The 22,332-nt window shown below is 45.7% G+C and overlaps 1 protein-coding gene across 4 annotated transcripts in view; it reads right to left on the reverse strand.

The window, feature by feature from the left end:
- Nucleotides 1-22,332, reverse strand: part of EXOC6B (exocyst complex component 6B) — a 430,229-nt gene that overhangs the window by 196,054 nt on the left and 211,843 nt on the right. For all 4 annotated transcript variants that reach the window (XM_019526166.1, XM_019526165.1, XM_019526164.1 and 1 more), the window contains exons 8-14: nt 10,354-10,437; nt 10,153-10,199; nt 8,269-8,389; nt 5,178-5,249; nt 4,326-4,423; nt 3,265-3,370; nt 2,057-2,166 (exon numbers count right to left, since the gene is read on the reverse strand). In XM_019526166.1, coding sequence (XP_019381711.1) covers nt 2,057-2,166; nt 3,265-3,370; nt 4,326-4,423; nt 5,178-5,249; nt 8,269-8,389; nt 10,153-10,199; nt 10,354-10,437 — 638 coding nt within the window. The remainder of the gene's footprint in view (nt 1-2,056; nt 2,167-3,264; nt 3,371-4,325; nt 4,424-5,177; nt 5,250-8,268; nt 8,390-10,152; nt 10,200-10,353; nt 10,438-22,332) is intronic.

The raw sequence follows: 22,332 nt of genomic DNA on the forward strand, positions 1-22,332 counted from the left end.
AAAAACACAAGATGTTACCTATCTAGAAGGAGCTGGAATTTCTGGAGCCACGGAGCTCAATGAAAACAATGCTCTGACTGCAGCCGAGTATTTAGCAGAGAAAGCATGCGATGCAAGTGACAATTCCAGCCCTTTGGTTTCCAATCTTGGTTTCTATTCCTGACTTGGACAATACTATGCAACCCTGAGCCAGTCTCTTGACTGGTCTGGGCCTGAGTATACATGCTACACACCTACCTCACAGGCTGGGAAATGGGGAGGGTTGAACAGGAAATCTCTCCAGCTGTTTAATTCTTTTATTTTTTTTAAATACTTTTCTACCAAGCTAGGCCTGTGGGTACACTTCTCCCCCGCCAACAAATGAAGGATCTTGAATCCTTTGGCTGAAGTCAGCCCCTATATATATATAAAGGGGATTATGGTCTTACCCTTGCCAAGTGAAACTTTAGGAGTCCTTCCCTCCAAGACTGTTTCATGAAATTCATGAATTTATTGAAATAGCCAGCTGGAGAAGTTTCTCCTTTAATCCATGTAGTGGAGGCCTGGGGTGGTAGCATTTTGGCTGTCCTGAGCTTAGTTGTCCGAATGATTGTCCTTGGCCTTAAAACCAGTAACTCTCAACTAGGGTGCCATGGCACCTGGGGTGGTCTGACATCCTTTCAAGGGTGCTACACAACATTAGCTCAGGTAGGTGTACAAATATGATTCATAAGATCAACCAAGAGGTTTCAAATAGGAGTCCATACCATTAAGATCACTCAGCCCTACTGTGGCCTTTTACTGAGTTCTTTCAACAGAAGAATTGCTCTACTGTTTTCTGTAGGCCAAAAACAAGTGAAAGCAAAGAACTGACATTATTGGAGGGGTGCCTGGAGTCTAAAACAAGGGGATAACTCAAGTCTAATAAAGGTTGAAAACTACTGCCCTGGACAAACTGGTTGCATAGCCAGATGCCTGCAGAACTATTCATGACTTTTCTAAGACCTCTTTAAAGCAGTGCAGATGTTTGCTGAGAGGGTCTGTGGGGAGGTCCCCATTCTGAAGAGGCACAGGTGGATATCTGATCTAAATGGGGAGAAGGGAGCTGTGCATGGACACCGCCGGTATTAAGGAGCAGGGTTTCTTGCTGTCCTCTCATAGTGCACATAGGACCAAGAAGGGATGGTTTAGTCATCGATGATCCTGCCCCGAGCAGGGGGCTGGACTAGATGCCCTTGAGAGGTCCCTTCGAGCCCTCCTTTCCTATGATCCTATGGTGGAGCACACTCCTGGTTTTGACAACATGCTTGTAATGCTACATTGCCATTTTCACAGAGCCCAGTGGGGAAAGTGAAGTCAACAAAGGGAAAGGAAAGAGGAATGGCCTGAAGAGGAAGCCCTGTCTAAAAGCATCCCTTGGAGCAGGATAAGTGGGGCAAGTCTGAATTTTCAGGAGTAAAACCATTATGCAACATCCCCTTGGCTCCCAAAGAGGTTGCACTGGGGGTTTAAGAATTCAGGGTGGAAGCTAGTTGACCTACAAGTTCCCAGAAGAGTTTCATAAGCCATCCTCCATACTTTCTGCCCCTGTACAGAAGAGGATACCCACATTTTTAGCTTCAACAAGCTCCTGACCATCCTTTCAGAAGCACTTTTCAAGACAGATGCTCAGAGAAGTCTCAGCCTCCATAATGTCTGATGGTCTACTCAAAATGGCCATGGTTACCCCTCTCCAGTGGGGTCAAGCTGCACGCTGCAAACAAGTCAGAGGAGGTGTCCCAAAGGAAGTGACCCCAATTTTTTACTAGCCACTGAGGAAGCCAGCAAGGTACCGGGCTCTTCTCCTATAGAAAGCAGCAGGACGCTTATATGTACAAAATCTCATATCACAACAGAGGGGAGTGTGCCGTCTCCATCCTTTCGCTTGGAGGAGTGGGATCCAAGTCAGTTTGACTGACAGAGGATTAAGGAAAGAAATATTTATAAAGCTTTGTGAGATTTTCCAGCAAAAAGAAATAGAAACTACAAAGTTATCTTTGTATTTCCGTGAGTAACTGCGGGTAGAGTCATACTTTACCTCAGATGAAGGTCTTCGGAGAACTTCAGACAGGCATAGATGAATTCCTTAATCTGACTGTAAACTTTAGGCACAAACTCGGAAAAGGGGAACTTCTTTGGAAATGGTTGCTGTAAAGTGCAAGAGAATTCAAATAAGCCCCGCAGCAGATACTCAGCAGAGAGAAACTCCTCACGGCCAAGCCTGGCAAGGGAGCTGCTTTCCAACAACGCGTTCCAAGTATTCAAATTAATTCTAATATTCAGCTAAGTTGAGCAATGAAACAAGCAGCCAGCATTTATTGTATATTATATAAGCCGTTCAGCCAAGTAAAAGACCAGATAATCGCTTACAAATGGCGTAGTGGTGTGTAAAGGATCTGGATTCTGAAGTGGGCCTGGAAGGGAACGTGAAGCTCAAAAGGAGCAGGCGGAAGAAAACTACTCCCATGCCCATCTCCTGGATCCATGACTCGCACTGGAAGACCCCACAGCTTGGATTGCCCACTGTGCCCCACACCAGACACTTTCCTCAGTCTCTTTCCACCATTTCTGTGTTTCCACCACCAATAGCAGAGGTCTCGTCCTTGCAACAACACCCTCCTTAGCTTGGATTCAACTACAGCACAGATGGCCCTGAGAGGGAAAGAAATTCAACCCTAGGTTGGAGGGGGAATGGACTTTTTAAAGCCTAAATGCTTAAAGAGGATTGGAAAAAAATATCTGCCATTCATAATTATGTTGCCCAGGCTGGGATCATGCTGTCTACCAGATGTTGAGTCCACAGCCAAGCACGCTTTTGAGAGACACTGGTTCAGTCAAATTTGGCCCTTCTTTCACATTTTGTGAAAACAAGCTTTTACAAAATCCAGGATGTAGCTCGCTTAGAAATCTGAAGAAATTAAAACAAATAAATAAGATCAATCCAAACATTTCCTTAAAATTAAAGTAAAATTCCAGTGGGAGCAGATATTTTTACATCTCCCTTGTCTTAGACTGCACGCGCTGCAGAGCCGGGCTTGCACATAATGATCCGAAAGCAAAACTGACTAGACGCTAACAAATTATTTGCTTCATCCAAACCGACAAAAACAAACCAGGGAAAGTGCACTTGAAATACTTCCCACTTTAGCCTTAAATGTTGGTAACAACCAAGAAGCAGCAGCTGACTTTTAATGGTACACAAAGGAACTTTTATCCTGACAGGGGCCCGTTATAAGCTTTCCTTACCTTTTCAAGTTCTGCATCCTGGAAGGGGAATTGCCCTACAATCTTCTTATAAATTTCTTCATTAGCTACTGGTATAGGACTGTAGTTATCCGAATCAAGTATATTTCTGTAAAACAGAAGAACAATTACAGTGAGCCTCCATGGGGAAAGCATCTAGTGGTGTCGAACGTGACTTTGGGTGGAAATTTGCTCCTGTGCAGATGGGCCAGCCTCACCAGCAGTACAAAGGTATTTGCAAACAGATGATGGAGTAAGTTAATGGTAATGTTGCAACACTGTACTATGATACAAGAAACGGGTGCCATGAGTTGGCTTGTAAAGGCTTAATTTGAAACAGCTGAAATAGGCTTAATAGTCTCCATGGCCCATGATTATGGGTGTCATCCTTACCAAAGAGGTAGTCTAGGCCTTATTCAGGTCCCTTCCTCCTACCTCCAAACACACCCCTCTGGACCCAGTTTGGGGGTGCTTTGGACCTTGTCAAGTTAGAACCAAAAGCCCAAGTAACATTTTCCCCGAAGATGCAAGCTAAACCGTTGAATACTGTAGTCCCCCAATGGCCATTCATAAACCCCCACAGACCCAGAAAGAGACAGGCAAATTCCCCCACAGATTGCTGTAAATGAGTTGTCGAGGGGCTCAGCTTATGGCACCACAAAGCATCATAGGATACATTCCCAGAGTTCTTCTGATGCCCATTAATGCATGTGGCTCTCCTCCAAGCATAGGAAGTTGGGTATGACTTGACCACAGGCATGCTTGCTCCTGGATGCCAATTATGCAAGTCTGCACTATAGTGAAGGTATCCCATGCAGAAGGTGGTCCAGGGTACAGCATAAGTTGATGTCACACAGTTAGCATACCCATCTACGAGATGCGCACCATGGTGTTTTTGTATTTTCTTTCCCTGTCCCAAGATGATAGTTCACAGCTAGTTTAATAGAGGCCAACATTTATATGCAAGCATGTAACGAGTGCTCCTTTGAATAAGAAAAAAAATTGATACACTTGTAACATTCATGTGCATTATTCAGCCTATTTTTTCTTCAAAAGTTTCTTACCTGAAAACTCCTGACCATTTCTTAAGGAGCGTCTCACTGTATTGGTCTCTGATTTCCAACAGCATGTCAAATAGCTGGTTTACAGGGAATCCATATCCCTGTGATTAAAAAAAAAAAACAGCACTTAGTTCAGTGAAGAACTGCAGACACGGGAATTAGAAAGTCGATTCTGCTCTTCTCAAAGTCACCAAATTTACACTGCTCTAAAGACTGGATGGCCCAGGGATATGGAAACTACGCAAATGACTTTCACTCCTAATAGCCCATTCAAATTCAACCCAGATTTGTAGTGGCTGAACACTACTGGCTTAAGAATTGCCATTTACTGGGTCATACCATAGGTCCATTTGACCCAATATCCTGTGTCGCGCAGTGGCAGAGAATGAATGCTGAAAAGGAGAGTGAACAGGGGATGACCAGGGTCTCCCCCCTATTCCTCTTTCACTTACAACCTCCAGCATTTAAAGTCTAGGAAGTTCCCATTCAGAAGCCATACTCCTGGCTTTAGTTAGACAAGCTTTAGTTAAAGCGCCTCAGTTCATTTTGAAATGCAGGGACGCTGAATCCACGCAACGCTGAGGCTGCTGCAGCGCGCTAATTAACTGAGTCTGCTCCGATGTGCTAATTAGCATGAATCAGAGCAGAGGTCAATCACGTGTATAGCTGCCCATGGACACTGCCTGCAGGTTGTGCACCCCGTGAGGAAAGCAAGCTAGCTTCCAGACCGTCAGTCTGGCACCTGAATTCACCCCTCACCAAATGCAGAGGAAAGCAAGCTGACACGGCAAGCCGACATCCATCAACAGGTTTAAATCCTTTCACAAGGAGCGCAAACAAGAGAGGGGCACATACCTGGAGCGTGTCTGCAAACAGCACTATGAGGTTCTTCAAGTCTAAAACCAGGTTCGGGTCAGAACAGTATGACTAGAGCAGGGGACAGGGTGAAAACAAAAACCGGTTTTAATTTCTACAAATAGAAGTTGGAGCAATTCTTTCAGTAATCCCTCATTGCAGGTGATAATGCCGAGACATTTGATACGGCCTGTCTATCAGCAGGCTTTTAACAATGTGTAATAAAGGCTTGTTATGACAAGTTACAAATACTGATGCACTATTTCGTTCTGCAACAGGTTGCACTTGGGACTCGACATGATGAATAATCATCTAGGATGGAGCATAGCTGCCCTTATATAACCTAAAGTACCTAGGAGTTCCAGTTTTCAAATCGTAGGATTGAGGAGGAAAAGGTTAAAAAACAAATAATTATGCTGACAGACCAAAGGGGGTTAGCATTACCTACTACTGAATATTAATTCCATTGCATTTAATGTTAATAAAGGTATTGCAAAACACACAATACCCCCAAGTTCCCTTTATGAAGAGGATCGTCATTTAATTGGAAGGTTCTGGTGACATCAGGAGGGAAAAACCAAACTGCTTGGCTATTAAAATTAACGTCCAGATTTTGATGCAAGCAACAAGGGTCTACAGGTCTAAGATCTCACAGTCTAAAGAGCATACAGCCCACTGACAGTATATCACCTACTGACACAGCAGATCAGAATCACAAAATGTCTCGTGTAACACTGCACATCATCTTTACACTAGCAGACAACTTTACTAAAAGGTGAAATATGCAAAGTTTCAGACTCTTACCAAAAATAGAACCACTATTCATACCCTGGAAAAAGAAACAGATTTAGAGCCCATTGGAAACTCGAGAAGGAAGGACTCTATTAAATCATCGTGAAAGACTGAAAGAGACATTTTCCATTTCACTGTCCAAAAAAAAGAAAGAAAGTCAAAGAGAAAGATGGTGCCCTAAAGCTATCAGGAATGATAAAAGATGTCCCACTGAAATGTAAGGAAGAAATCCAGGCAGAGGTTGGCTGAACAGAAATATCTGAAACAGCCTCACCAATGTGACAGTTTCCCAGCAAATCTGAGTACCATGTGACGGACACGATGGGTCTTTATGCACACTCCTGCAGTCATGTATAAATGCTGGTGGACTGCACACAACTCTGATCACTAAAGACCTCTTTCTATTGCAAATTAAAATTCGGCAACTCCAGTACAGCTTGCCACACCACCAAACTTACTAGAATTGAGAAGAGAAGCACTTTGGTTTGCTTCACTCTCATGGTTTGCACTGCCACCAAAAGCCCCTGGATTAAAGGGAGCATGGCTTTATATTAGTAATATTTGCATCTATTTTTCTCTCAATTTCCACATTAAAGGAAAGGATGTTAGTGTTAACGGAAGAGCTCCCACAACTTCCACCACGCCCAGGTGAACAGTGGCAAAACACCCTCCAGTTCAAGAGGGGGGAAAAGCCGATGGGTACAACATTTACGGATGTATGGCAAATTTCCAACATTATGGCACCCACATGCAGCCTTGCCTTAAGCACATTTATTATGAAATGCATGCCGTAAACCCTTGGAAACCTCACACCACTAGCATTTTCTGCAAAGAGGCTTGTGTTTCATGAGCCAGCCTGAGCACTGCTGGCTTATCCGCATCAAAAGAGCTACCATGCTTTGGAAACATTTGAGGACCACAGGGAGATGCTGTATTTATTCAAGGGCACGTTGAGAGCAACAGGTCTGTAGCATGCGTTCCCCAGCTATGGGGAACCCATGCTACAGCCACGGTAGCAAAGCCGGACTGCTATTTTATAATGCAATTCAGACACGGCCATTAAGATCAAAACTAAGTGAATGGAAAATGGTTTAAGAGTAAACAGCAAACTGTGCCCTGCACACTACACACTTTCGAGGCTTTCCTGTCAGAAAAACAGTGGACCTAGGAAATAAGCCAGAAACCATTCTGAAACACAGGGGGTTTAATATATGCGACGGTGAAGCATTTTAGTTAGAGCAGCTGTCCGGGAACTGCTCGAATTAAAACACCTCCCTCCCCACCTGCAAGCACATATACAGGCAGCCTATATGCAGCTGGATCCAGTAAGATGTACCTGCCAGAAACTGACTCAAAACACCTTCTCCCCATTTTCAGAACTCACCAGCTGTCATTGAGAGTAGCTGAATATTATTTTACTGTTTCCCCCACAGGAAGAAGCTGTTAATTTTAAACTAATTTTAGAGTAGCATAGAAAAAAAAATATCAAAAGAATTGTAAGGGACCTAAAAAAAAAAATCTACATTTTTCTTCTAAAACTGTAGACCAATGGGAACTTTCTTCCCTTAACATGCATGGAGACACTGAAAAAAATTCCCTTTTAAAGTTTGCGACTGAAACAGGGCAGCATTATGCTAGCATGAGAAGAAAAGTAAAACTGACTAGCGCTCGTTTTGCCCAAACAGACAAATGCCAGAAGTATAACTGTCGCACAAGTGGTGAAAAGTAAATTTAAATTCTTTTAAATCCCTTCAATTTTAATCGTGCAAGACACTAACATAAGAAAGGAAATCTACATGTTTGTTTTTAAAAAGCCATATGATTTTTAACTTGGCAGTGTCTTGCGCTGGCATTGATTTGAAGGGAATACCAAACCGGTCTGTATCTCAAATAGAGACATTCATTGAGTAGAGAACAAGCTGGGGCCCTCTGCTGGGGCCTTTTAAAATGACTGACCAAATAATGAATTAATGATTTTTTTTTTTGGCAAAAATCTACTTGGTCAAATAAAAGATATCACTTCTACCATGAGTCCTCACTGCTTTTGACCAAATAATGGAGAGCTGAAATGAGGACCCAGTCTTCTGAACAGATGTGGCTTCACTGCAGAAGATCCTGGGGGATCCAGGGTTCACAGAACCAAAAAAAACTTCCTGAAGACACCACCAGTATCTCCATCCCAAAACACCCAACGAACTGACCAACCCACCCCGAACAATGCTACAATAAAAAATAAAACCTTCCAAAGCATCGGGTCATACTCACAGCAGCAGCCGAATAATCAGTAGCTTTTACTTACCGAATGTGTTCTTAGGGCTGCGATGGTTTTTGACAAAGCCAGTTCCCACAGCTCATCAATATAGGCTCTGTTTACCAAGCCCTGGGTTGTATGCAAGATGTGATCTTCAACTACAAAAAAACTAACAGGAAAGAAAGTGGCAGAGCAGTCAGAGCTTACAGTCCATGACTTCCATGTGGTTTTACAAACATCACATGCAAATGACTTACAAAATGAGCAAAAAACCTCAAATCACCAGCTGTAGAGAGAAAAGAATTATATAACTAATGTGCAGGCATCTCTCCTAGCCATATTACTATTTTGTTTTATGACAGTGAGTTATTCAGTCCTTCCAAGGTAAAGTTGTTCTCCTGAAATACTGTTTTTGCATTTGGACTGTCGAGATGGGTGAACTGTAATAATCTTGCCCCATTTTACTCTGGCTTTTTAAAGTTATCTTTTAATTTTACACACTAAAAAAAGCAGTTCAGAAAACAAAAAATGTCACTTCCTAGGAACGGGATTCTGTGCATAGAGAGGGACAGAGTTTTAATTGAAGTTATCTATCCATTCGCTTAAGATGTACTGCTGATTAAAACAGCATCGGTCCAGCCAGCAGCAATCAGAGTATAGCTGTGTCACTCCCAAGACACCTCTGCTATGTCTTTCTTTTACTGGCATTTCTTCTAAGCCAGCTGGTATCTGTGAATCTAGTAGAAAGCTCAGTCCATCAGAATAAAATAATTATCTCCATTTCTCCTGTTACCAAACATGGTAGCAAATCACAGCAAAATTGTGTATAACACATTAAAAAAAGGCCAATGCACAGAATCTAGACAGTAAATCTCTACTCAGTGGGGAACATTCAGCCATGTGTCCTAAAGCAGGGGTGCTCAAGGTATGACATGTGGAGCCACGTGATCTGACTCCCCATGGGTCTGAAAATTTGGGGTGGGGGTCATGGCAATTAGCACTGTCACCACCTCATGGCCCAAATGACTTGATCCTATGCACAGTGGCCCAACCCAGCACCATGGGGCTGTGAGCAGAGTGGAATGGTGGGGACCCACGCAGAGTGCACAGGGCTGGGGTGGCAGGAGGCACCAGGGCCCCCACTCAGGCAGGAGGGCTGAGGAAGAGGCTAGTGGGCTCCATCTGTGCCCAATCCAGCTGCAACATGGCATGTTAGATCAGGCCCCCAGACTGGAGGCAGACCCTCCCTGCACCACTCTTCCAGCCTGTGGGGCCAAAAGCTTGGGTACCACTGCTCTAAAGCAACAGCCAGGCTTCACTGTACGTTTCATTAATGCCGACTACCGAGATGGATAGAAAGTCATTTCCAATCTTGGTTGATTAGCATTTCTCCAGGCCACCCCATTTGTTCCAAAACAGCCGCCCTAGGTTCTGTTCTCTCGAAGTTTGGCTGGTTTTGAAAGACCAGGCCATACACCAGGCTGCAACAGCCAGGAGTTTTCTGTACCCACAAGGAGAGAGGCTGCACACTTATGCCCATGTCACCCCAACTCCTTGCTGACCTCCCTCAGGGAAAAGTCTCAGCATTCAGACCAAGATGGTGACACCATCAGCATAATCCAGTGCGACTCTGGCTTGTTCAGCTCATCCCAGTACTCAGCTGCCATACACGGTGCACAAGCCATGTTTACTCCCACATATGCAAACTGTGCAGAATAACTGGTAAGTCTCTAAACTGCTGGCACCGGTGACAAAGTTTACGGATACACTAAAACGCCTCTCCCTCAGATGCTTCGGAAGCACAAACCGCAGTTTCCCTGCTTTGGCTCCTTAAGTGAATTGTCAAAAAGATGAACATTTCCTTTTTTGCTTGCCATTCAACAACACAGCACACACACATTTAGAGAATGTGTATATAAAAAGAATACCTACCCTACAATTTGATTAAAATACTTCCTGTAGCCGTCTAATGTTTCATGCTGCAACAAAGAAAAGTGAACAAGGATTCAAACAAAGGAGGACAATGAAACTGGAAACAAACAAGAGACCACACAAGCGCAACAATGTGGAGACAACATTTTGCTGCTTTATCAAGCAAAGCAACTGTGATGGCTAAAGCTATTACAGGCGTACCATGTTTGAAGGGGGCTGCAGCACCAATCTGGCCTGTTTTCTTCTCTGTTTCCTGTAATAGTTCTCAAAGGTTTCTCGGGCACCCTGAAAAACAGATCAAATTAATCTAAACCACCGGCAACAGCATTAAATCCATCCACCTCCATGCAAAACTCCTGCATCCAAAAGTTTAAAAATGTCATTTGCTTAATTTTTTTCTGACCTCAGTGCCACATTCCCTTACAGAGTTCGACGCAGACACTAAATGTCAACACTTTGCTCCAAGTACAATTACAGCTGCGTATTTTGCCACAAGAACATTTTGAACAACCCTGTTACGTTCATAAGTTCAATCTCTTCCAGTTCTACCGTGCAGAAATTGTGCATGTTTCTATGTATAACTCCCACACTTACTGGACTAGACTGCCAATAATACCGTCAGGTTTTGTACAAAAACCTGGCAATGGTGGAAAACAAGAATGTTAAGTGCTAACAGCAAAGAGAGAGAGAAGGGGGACCAATCCTGCAAAAGGTTACAGAAAATTATTCAATTATTCCTTTATTTATCTGGACACTGGTAGCATCAATATCTGTCTGAGCAACTATAAAAAGCACACAGATCAACAAATCTTGGAGTAGAAGCAGCGCTTGCAGCTCCAGATACACGGGGCTCTGACCCTCCAGTTAAAAGGAAAGTCCCAATTAAAGCTACAAGAGCTCCTACTATGAGCTCTTCCATTGATAGCACTTGGCGATCACCTCATTTTGTCTACCTTTAGGAGGGAGAGACTTGGAGCATCTTCGGTTATTCTCACTGATAAGATAAAGACATTGAACTCCTGCCCAAGCACCACAGTAACCATGTTAGCCTTGCTTGTTTTATCCGCAGCCTTTCCTTCTTACACCATTGCTACTTCTCTTCCCCTCCTGCCCCGTCTATCAGTTTATGTGCCTGAAATGAGTCTACAAACTATTTGGGGAAGGAAAGGAGACACTATTTGAGCTCTGATGAGCCAAGCACTTTTTAGATCCCTTGAAAGGGCAACGAAGACAACAGTAAGTGTTACCAGTCTGGGAAAGGGAGAATGAGAGCCTTGGGTCCATATTTAAAAAAGTGGGAAAAGTTAATTAAAAGAATCTGACAATGGACTCAATGAGGTCTCCAACCATCGTGAGTACACAAATATTCTGATTGAACAGGCCCTTTATTACAAAGTGCTTGGGAAAATTCTGCAAATAACACTTTTAATCGTAGACTCTCCTCCTCCTCCAACAAGAGATGATGGGGCTCTGCAACCATCCGCACAACGCAGCTGCACTGATCTCACTGGGTACTGCCAGGGTGCTATTAACATTTATTATCGAGACTCGAGGCGGATTCGGATTTAGTGTAAGCTCCTGTGAATTTGCTGGAGTACAGCTCGAATTCAGCTTTAAGTCCACAGGAAGCCTAATCTTTTCAAAGAAGCATTTTAGGTGCCAGAAGCTGCTTAGGAATGGGGCGGGCACATTGGAAAATCCTATCATCTATCTCCTGATATCGCTCCCATGTGACATAACCCCTCTACTTCAATCCTGTTACCTGCACTGGATGATGCAGGGCAGAGATTCATGTATTCACACAAGTTTAGGGCTGGAAGGGACCTCATGAGATCATCAGGTCCAGCCCCCTGCTCTGAATTCGCAGAGTTTAAGGCCAGAGAGTGACCTTCGGTCACCTAGTCTGACCTCCCTCAGAACAAAGGCCACATAATGCCAACAAGCAGTTCCTGCATCAAGCTGATAAATTCTCATTGCATTTGTCCTCATTACCCCAGGTTTTGGTTTGAAACTCTCCACATTAACCACAGCCTTTTTCAAAAGGAAAAAGCCATTTCTCTATAAATGGACACCCAGTTTGAGGACTCAAGGATTTCTTCTTTGGTCATCACCAGTGAAAACGCAAGGGTTCACAGTCCAACATAGACAAAAGACCAAGCTGGGAAATTCCAGAACTCAATGCAAACCTAAGCACATTTATTTTTTGCAAAATTATTCTGTGTGAAACATGCAATTTGGAAATTTCTTATGCCTCATTCTAGATTATTAGAACAAGAGTATTTTGTGGTGAACATAGAGGTGGAAAGCTGCGTTAGTCTGAAGTCAGGTAGAAGAAAGGGCAAGGTGGCACCTTGGAGACTCACCGGTTCAGGGAGGCATTTTTATAGGTTCATAGTTGGTTGGGTCGGAAGGGACCTGAGCAGATCATAAAGTCTGACCCCCTGCCATGCCAGGAAAGAGTACTGGGGTCAAATGACCCCGGCAAGGTGTTCATCTAGCCTCCTCTTAAAGACCCCCAGGGTAGGAGCCAGCACCACTTCTCTGGGAAGCTGGTTCCAGATCCTAGCTGCCCTGACCGTGAAGTAGCGCCTCCTGATGTCTACTCTGAATCTACACCCAGTCAACTTACGGCCGTTATTCCGCATTACTCCTGGTAGTGCCTGGGGGAGCAGGGTCTCTCCCATTCCCCACTAGCCCCCCTTGGCAAGTTTATAGACGGCCACCAGGCCCCCCTCAGCCTTCTCTTGTGGAGGCTGAACAGGTTCAGGTCCCGTAGCCTCTCCTCGTAGGGCCTGCCCTGCTGCCCCATGATCATGCGAGTGACCTCCTCTGGACTCTCTCCATGTTGTCCACATCCCTCCTGAAGTGCGGCGCCCAGAACTGGACACAGGACTCCAGCTGCGGCCTGACCAGTGCTGCATAGAGGGGGAGGATCACCTCCTTGGACCTGCTCGAGATGCATCTGTGGATGCACGACAAGGTGCGGTTGGCTTTCCTGACCGCGTCCCCACACTGCCAGCCCATGTTCATTTTGGCATCAATGATGACTCCAAGATCCTTTTCTGCCTCTGCCCTGACGAGAAGGGAGTTCCCCAGCCTGTAGGTATGGTGCTGGGTCTTCCTCCCCAGGTGCAGCACCTTGAACTTGTCAGTGTTGAATCCCATCCTGTTCCCATCCGCCCACCCCTGTAACCTGTTTAGGTCTAGATGCAGCCTGTCCCTCTCCTCCAGCGTGCCCACTTCTCCCCCACATCTTAGTGTCGCCCATGACTTTGAACGAGGTGCTTTCCACCCCCTCGTCCAAGTCGCTGATGAAGATGTTGAACAGTGCGGGCCTGAGGACCGAGCCCTGGCCACATCCCTGCAGGTCGAATAAGACCTGTCCACCACCACTCTCTGGGTACGGCCCTCCAGCCAATCTGTGACCCATCTGACTGTGTAGGTATCAGTGCCACAGTCGCCTAATTTTTTAACAAGAATGTGGGGAGAGACAGTGTCAAAGGCCTTCCGAAAGTCCAGAACGCCTACGTCCAACATGACACCTGTTTCCAAGGATTTTGTGACCTGGTCGTAGAAGGCCACCAGGTTGGTCTGACAGGACCTGCCGCTAATGAACCCGTGTTGGTTGCCCCTAAGCATGATCCCCCCCACTGGCCCCTCACAGATGTGCTCCTGGATAATTTTCTCAAAGAGCTTCCCCAGGATCGAGGTAAGACTAACTGGCCTATAGTTTCCTGTGTCCTCCTTCCTCCCTTTTTTGAAGATGGGAACCACGTTGGCCCTCTTCCAGTCCTCTGGCACCACACACACCAGAGCACCACAAGTGCTCGTACAGCCGCACCAGGGGTCCCGCAATGACCTCAGCCAATTCCCTCAGCGCTCAGGGGTGGAGAGCGTCAGGACCTGCCTATCTGAACACGTCCAGTGCCTCCAGACATTCCCTGACTAGATCCTCACTGCCCCTGGGCCTGGCTGCGCCTCTCCTGGGTCTGTCCGGGATCCTGGGGGGGTGGGGGAGGATGTCCCGGTCCCTGCTCATTAAAATGGAGGCAAAAAATTTGTTAAAAAAAGGTTAGTTTTATCATCTGGTGCAACCACCAGATTTCCAAGTGTGTCCTGCACGGGCCCCACGTTACCCAGTGTCATCTTTTTTGTGGGGAGAGGGGTGTAGGTGGTAGCTGTGTTGGTCTAAGGACACAGGCAGACAAGGGTTTTTGGGTGAATCTGATATTTTTTATTAGACCAACTCAAGTAGCTTGAAAAGTTAGTAGAATTTTTCAAGCTATCTGAATTGGTCAAATAAAAGATATTCTGTGGGGAGAAGCACTTTTTAAACACTACGTAGCAGACTTAATTGGAATGAAGGATTCACAACCGGTGTCCCCACTTCACTCTCTCAACTGACTCTTCCACATCCTCTGATCTCCTGACAGAGAAGAAATGGATGGAAGAAATGAGACCAATGCCCTATTCCCAGCCCTTCTGCCGACTTAGTGAATTACTTAAGACACGTCATTTAACTTCTTGCCTTGGGCTTCACAATTTGTATAAGCAGCCTAATTGAATTGCCCAATGTACAGGTGTTTGCAAGACTGGTCCAAAAACAGCTTGAGAGCCTTAGCTGAAAGGCACTACCCACAACAGCAAACTGCATTTGTATATAAAAAGTGTTTAGAAACATTTTCTGTGTCCAACATTCAGGGGCTGTCGGTACTCAGTGATTAAAAGCACCAACCGCTCAACAGTGCTTTCATTACAGGCCCAATTAAAAAAAAAAAATTCCATTCCAGGCAAATACAGCACTCATCTTTACTTTTATCTTTGAATTTCTACATTGTATTTAGGGCTGCTGTAGACTCATCTTTGAGACTGAAGTCCCCGTTGCATCCATATGGCAAGCAAAGCACTAGCAGGAGCCGTGCAGGACTCTCCGTAGTGCATCTTCCAATGTGCCTCATCTTCAAGGCAAGGGATGGACTGCAGGTCAGTTTGCATGGCCCATTTGCTTATTGACTGCTTTGCTGACACTGCCAATGCAGGGACAATTTCGAGCGGCACATTAAAACATAAGTTATAGCATTTAAGACAAGGGAGGAGTGTCCGCTTGGAAGCACCTTGAAACCGTGAACAAAAACTACTGCAGCAGACTAAACCCAAGTTTAAGAAACAATCTGTGCTGGCATGGATCCGAGGAGTGGTTAAACACTCCGTATTTCACTCCATTCCTGCAAGTTGCTCAAGTGTCTTCACTTTTACCGCTAGAACTTAGTGCTATCAGCTGTATGATCTTGCATTTCTTAAGGTGAAATATTAAACAGGATGGGATTTATGCCAGGTCTGGCTGCTAGGCCCTTCAAGGGTCAGCTTCCATCATCCCATCTTAGATCCATCATATTTTTCCCCTCGATAGGGAAAAAAGTTCAATGCACAGGAGGGTCTCCATTGGGAAAATGGAGTGAAGAGAGGTAGTCAGTCATGTTAGTCTGAAGTCAGGCAGAAGGCAGGGTAGATTTGCACTTTATAGACTAAACCAGAGATGCACTGAGTTTAAGCTTTCATGAACCCAAGCTCACTTCATTAGATGCTGTGAAAGGACATGCACAGAGCAAACAGTGTATAAAACAAAGAGAGTGATTTGAATACAAAAGACAGGAAGAGAAAGAGGGAGGGGAGAGGGAGTAGGAAGGGCAGTGCTGGGAGAGGCAAACAAGCCAGCAATAAACCCACAGGAACAATGGGTTCAAAGCACTAATCCAGGCAACAGGGGAAGTACCAGTAGGCCCAGTTTAAACCATACGTAGCACACTCCTGTCTGCAGATGATTTCTTTTTCTGCAATTTCCCATTCAACCCTTGTTTTTTAGGATTTTGCTACCCAAGAACAGCTACGCAGGGGTCAGCGATGGAAGGTCACAGGCCTTTGCATCTTTCTGGAAATGTCAGATCAGCGTAAGTTCATTTTTACGCGCAGGGATCACTTGGTCCATCCCACACAGATGGCAGAGGGCACCAAGCAGGTATGGTGTATACAACATTGGCATGTACAACCTTGGATGTTCTAGTCCACATTATTTGGTCCAATGCTGAAGTATCTGTACCAATGAGGAGGCACAGCTGACATCTGGGTCCAATGCAAGGCCTGGTGTCTCCGTGAGTATCCGAGTCAGGTAGCCTGTTGCTTGAGAATGAATGAGATTGAGGGGGGCTGTCTAAGTCAGAATAGGTTTCTTGCGAATGGCTACTTTGAGAAGGTCATCCTTTTCCAGGAGGGCCTAGAGGTCATTAATGATGCGTCTTAAGACGTCCAAGCTGGGGGCTGTAGGTGACCAGAGGGACTCTGTTGTCCCTGCCCTGGGATTGGCATCATAGCAATGGAGCAAGGTCCGAGTCTGACTTGGTTGATTTGAGCGATTACCGTTTGGGGCTCATACTGTAACTGTAGAAATCCCTGTTCCAGACCCACTGGTGTTAATCATCAGATGAAATAAAGTTGTAACAAGGCAGGGTACACACTAAGCAGACCACCACGCAGATCAGTGGGGGGCCAACCTTTTCAGCAGGTATGTCACAAACTAGCCCTGCACCCTCCACAGGCCACTCCAACCCTCCCTTCCTTGCCCAATATGATATTCTGCTTTCTACTCCTTGTCTGATCTGCTGCTCTGATTTCTGCTCCTTCTCCTATGCTCCCTGCCTGATCTGCTATTTGCTTTCCGTTTCCTCCCTACCTACTGTTGTGCTCCCTGCCCCGCTCCCTGATCTGCCACAGGCCCCAGGCAGAGGCTGCCTGTGCCACACGTGCACCCCAGGTAGGCTACCCGTGAGGGATGATCTTCCAACTATGATGGGATGAAGGCCTCCTTCAGTGAAATACCGATCTTGCTTAAGGGTCTGGTGAGAACCTTACCAGGCACAGCCAAAATATAGCTGGCAAGAAAACCCCACCTCCAAGGCTGAACATGGCAGCAGCTCCTCTCTGGGAGCATCATTCAGATAAAGTGAAACCGCTCAGACGAGCACGGGGCAGTCTGCTGTTACCACTGAATGCGTGGTGCAGGCTCCCGCCAAAGCCTACTTTCCACTTCCAAGAAAAAGCTGCCAGCCCATCGCTGCAGGCAAACTCCAGTGACAAACAGCAGCCTCGCCAGCAAGTGCAAACAGACTGGGGTTCAGCGCCGTCTTCTACGCGGAAGAGCTCACACACCACTGTGCTGACTTGATGCAGTATCTTCTGGGAGTCACAGGGTAGCTCGTTCCTGATTATTTACTGCACGCAAAGCCTGCCATCTCACCAAGCTACGTAGGCAAGATTTTGTGGTAACATCAAGGGCTCGGCGGAGACTTTGAATGCGACTAACCAGGAGCGTGGTGCCAAGCTAAAACTGATCAGACATCTTAATGCTACAGCGTCGTTCCAAAAACAACTTGGTAGATGACACGTCTTGCAGTTTGGGACTAGCCTCAACACTTCAGTTAAGATTAAGAAGGACAGACGCCTCCGTTCATCCCACAAAAAAAACCAAAACATTTCTTAACCCATTAAGGACTCTTCCTTTTCTCACACGCATTTCAAAGAGATTAAGATCTGAACATGGCCCTTCCTCCTACCATCCCTTCAGCTGCCAATAAACCTGCCAGCTTCTTCCACCTTCCTGCAATCCTAGCATCCACTCTGCTAGTTGTGACTACCCTGTATGTATTACTGGGCTTATGCTGGAGCACATCATGGGCACGGAGCATTAGACAAGTGGCAGGCATCCTGCGACAAGGAATAAAGACCCCATGTGCAGACTATACTACTGAGGCTGCCAGCTTCCTACGCCCCTTTCAGGAACGCCTGCTGGCCGTCAGGGATTTTCTTCTAAAACAAAATTAAAAGGGGCAGTTCAGAGAGAACGGTTTCTAAAATGAAACATTTGGAGCAACTTTAATAAAGTTCTCTTACTTTCTTTCCAAAGTAACCAGAGTCCAGGATCAGCAAATACTCTCAAGATGGTACCAGCAAGAGCTGCTTGGATTTAAAACCTGGGATGGAGACCCAAGCCTATCAAACTATTCTCTTCCTTTCGGAACAAACCCTCTTCACCCCCACAACTTCTGTTGTTTCACAATTTCTGAAGCACAAGTTCCCCTTCATCATTTTTCCCTCCCCAAAGTGGGAAAGGGGTAAAGGGGAATTGGCACATGAAGACACAAAGGAGTTCACAGATGTTAATGCTTTCTATTAGACAGAAAATCCCCTCTGGTTCCTCCCAATGACCTCCCTAGCCATGCCACATTATTCCCCAAAAGTCTCCTTGGGGGCAATTTGGGATATTTAACAAGAGACTACACAAGAGAGGAAATTATTCAAAGACATTAAGCCAGTCCATAACATGTTTAGTCATGAAGTCTTTTCTGGCCCTCCATCTATACTTTAATTGCTTAGTTACAGCCTGGTTTCCCGATTCTGCTCCCTGGTACCTCTCTAAAACAGTTCCTCGCTCATTGTGCACCCTACTCCGCACATCACTGGAGCAGTCCGTTTTCCCTCGGTTGTTGCTTAGTTATCTAGCTTTTGTAAAGACAACCTAATTTATTAATCTTCCAAAAAAATATTCCTTTTCTGTGAACACCAAACATATCCGATTCCTCTGGATAGCAAGGCAAACAAAAATGAATGTGGTCATCTAAACTGTCAAAACGAGAGAGTTGGTAGGAAGGCAGAATCACTCCTGGCAATCAAACTGTATTTTCATATTATTCTCTTAGAGATCGCCACACAACGCATCATGAACCATTCGTGTCAACACTTCTCTTTGGCCCTTAAAACTTGCACTCCATCTCAACAGGCTCACAAGCCATTGGCACATTCGGTGTTGACCAAGGAGCCTCTAGGAGATTCGTGGTGAGCGCTGCAGGTCAAAAGAGAAAATCCTACGGTAGACGGCATTTGTACCACGACTAGCAGAGCTAGAGAGTGCCTGCACCACGTTATTCCCATCTTCAAGAAACACTAGCACAATGCAGTAAAAAATGACTCCGAGCATTTTCTGCAAAAAAAGCCACAGGTAGCCACTAAAGGGGCCACTCTGGGGGCTTCAATCTGAGTCTCCTTGCTTTAAAGCATCATTAATCTACCTGCCTTCCCTATTCACTCTCAGACTCTTGCAACAAGTCATTTCCCTGGATGGTCTCCACATCCTCCTGACTGGTGAAAAATCTTCTAGCTTCTTACTAGCTACTTCCCTAGAAACCAGCCACTTCACTTGGCATAAACTCAATGATCAATCGCAACAAGTTTCAGCAAATGGGAGGACTGGACCAAAAGAGACCTCAAGGGCCGTGGCCAGGCGAGGGTGGCGGTGCAGTACGTGGCGCTGCAGACACGACTATGGCGTCACATGCCGTACATTCAGCTGTTCTCCATGCTGCAAGATAGCAGCATGGGCTTTGTTTTACTATTCTTCTTCTTCCAGGATCTCCCTGGAATAAGAAAATTAAAAAATTAAATAAAGTTAAATAAAATAAAACTAGTGCAGAGTGGACATGCAGGGTAGTGTATACCACCCAAAAGTGGAGCCTGGCCAGCTGGAGCCACACTTCAGCTGCTGGCCAGGCTCCAAGATCAGCACTGCTGCAGCCCCAGGAGGACCCCCAGGACGCCAGGTAAGGCTGCTGGAGACAACCCAATGCTGGCCCCAACCTCTTCCACCCCTCCTGGGGTAACTTGTGTGTGCCAGAGGGCGCGTGGCACAGGTGTTCACTGGGGACAAGTAGCAGGCTCACAAGGATGCAGATGCAGCCATGAGGTTCAACAAGGACAAGTGCAAAGTCCTGTACTTAGGACAGAGCAATCCCGTGCACCAGTGCAGGCTAGGCAGCAGTTCTGCAGAAAAGGACCTGGGGATGACGGGGGACAAGAAGCTGAACAGGAGCCAATGGGGTGTCTTTGTTACCAAGGGCTACCAGCAACCTGGGCTGCATGGGGAGCAGCGTTGCCAGGAGATGGAGGGCAGTGATTCTTCCCCTCTATTCAGCACTGGGGAGGCCACATCTGGAGTCCTGTGTCCAGCTGTGGGCCCCCCACTACAGAAAGGATGTGGACACATTGGAGAGTCCAGCAGAGGGCAATAAAAATGGTTGGGGGTTGGGGGACAGGACTGGTGAGGAGAGGCTGAAGGAACTGGGCTGATTTAGTCTGCAGAAGAGAAGACCGAGGGGGATTCACCTCCCTGCAGGGGCACTGCAAAGAGGCTGGAGCTGGGCTGTTGTCAGTGGGGGCAGATGGCAGGACAAGGAGCAATGGGCTCAAGCTGCACCAAGGGAAGTTTAGGTTGGAGATTATGAAAAACTCACTAGGAGGGTGGTGAAGCACTGGAACAGGCTCCCCAGAGAGGTGGTGGCATCTCCATCCTTGGAGGTTTTTAAAGCCTGGTTTGACAAAGCCTTGGCTGGGATGATGTAGTCAGGGTTGGTCCTGCTTGGAGCAGGGGGTTGGACTAGATGTGACCTCCTGCAGTCCTTTCCAGCCCTCACTGTCTGTGATTCTATGATATGCCAAGCATATTTCTAACTAGAAAGACTTGCATTAGTAGCACAGCAAAACAAGAGTCGCACTGAAAGTGCCACGGCATCATTCATCTCCTAACCTCTGTTCCCTGCTTAATATCTTGAATCAACTGAGAGCTAAAAGCAGGTAGTGTGTGTGGTTTCCAAGATGTCTAAGAGGATCTGTAACGTACTCGGCAGACTTTCCACCCAAACAGTCTTGTCTGTGCAAATAGGCTTTTATATTTCACTGGCTGTCTCTCAGTAGAGTCTCCAGAAAAAAAAGGGGAAAAAAACCCACACACACATTTGCTCATTTATTAAGATTTATTTGATTGGAACATATTTCTCCCCCACCCTGTCCCCTAGTACTTGAGTAAGCAGCCAGAAAGATTCAAAGTTTGTCAAACTGCACATTTATTTTAATCACTGGGCCAGAAAAAGTCATCAATAATGCCATATGCTTTATAAAATTACTGGGCAGAACTTTATTTCTCAAATTAGCTTTGGAGCATCCAAGTTTGGCAGTGACAGCCAGATGATTAAAGCTTCAAGAACACCACTTCAGCTGCCATCAGGGAAAATGGAATATAATCACAAAAATTCAAATGAACATCTATGAAACCAAGTAAAGTCTCCTAGCTCAGGGGCAGCAGACAGCTGAAAGTACATCTAGTTATGAGCTGCATGACAGTTACTATAGGCTTCATGTTCAAAACTGAATATACAATTTCACCTATTTTAGCATCATTTTCAGCAAATCTGCTGCACAATTAAAAAGAAGGTTCACAGCTATCAGCCCAGAAAAGTATATTTTGGATCCAAAACATGCTGAATACACAGCATCTCACTAGGTTAATGAAGAGGTTTAGGCATTACTAGTCTTGAAGCAGGGAACTAGCCAACATGCTAATAATTTTGAGAACAGACTACCGTTGTGCAAAATGGGGCAGTGATCATTCCTCGTATGGAGGTATTAATCTCCGCTGAAGACACTGCGAGCATTTCACAATCCTTGTAACACAGGTAGAAGCTCCGTAAGCTCACACATAAAAGGTCCTTAATAAAAGTAACCTCCGTCATACACTATTTATCCACCTTGAAGCACAGTATTTGGCTCAACCCTGCTAGGATCTGGATCTATAGGTCAAAGAAACCAGGTATTTCAAACCTGAAGTCTCAGCATAATCCTGGGAGCTAGGCTCAATTAGCCAGTCTTCATACACCTCTCTCACTGAAGAGTTATGCCTACACAGCAGCTAGGGTCACTCCTCTAGTCGTCCGGAGGAGGTAGGTTTCAGATCAGTTGAAGAGCAGCTCATTTATAGCCATGGGAACCCCATCCTCATTGCATCTCCTTCTAATCATTGGGGATCATGGGCGATGGGTGTCTCCTGAATCTGGGGGGCACCAGATCACTGATGGGGTGGGGGGGGTGGAAAAAAAAAAAAAATCACCCAGCAGGCGATCACCGAGCCAGCGGTGAAACCAACCAGAAACACACTTCTGGTTTTGCAGCTGGCACTTTCAGGAGGTGCACAGCCGATCCCGGGGTGTGCACACACCTGTATGCATGCCCTACACATCACCGATGCTGGGGCTCAGTCGAAAGTAAATAGGTTAACAATAATCTCCGTCTCCCACCTGTTTG

This window comes from Gavialis gangeticus, unplaced genomic scaffold (genome assembly GCF_001723915.1).
Source record: "Gavialis gangeticus isolate Ggan-Ray unplaced genomic scaffold, GavGan_comp1, whole genome shotgun sequence".
Lineage (NCBI taxonomy): Eukaryota > Metazoa > Chordata > Crocodylia > Gavialidae > Gavialis > Gavialis gangeticus.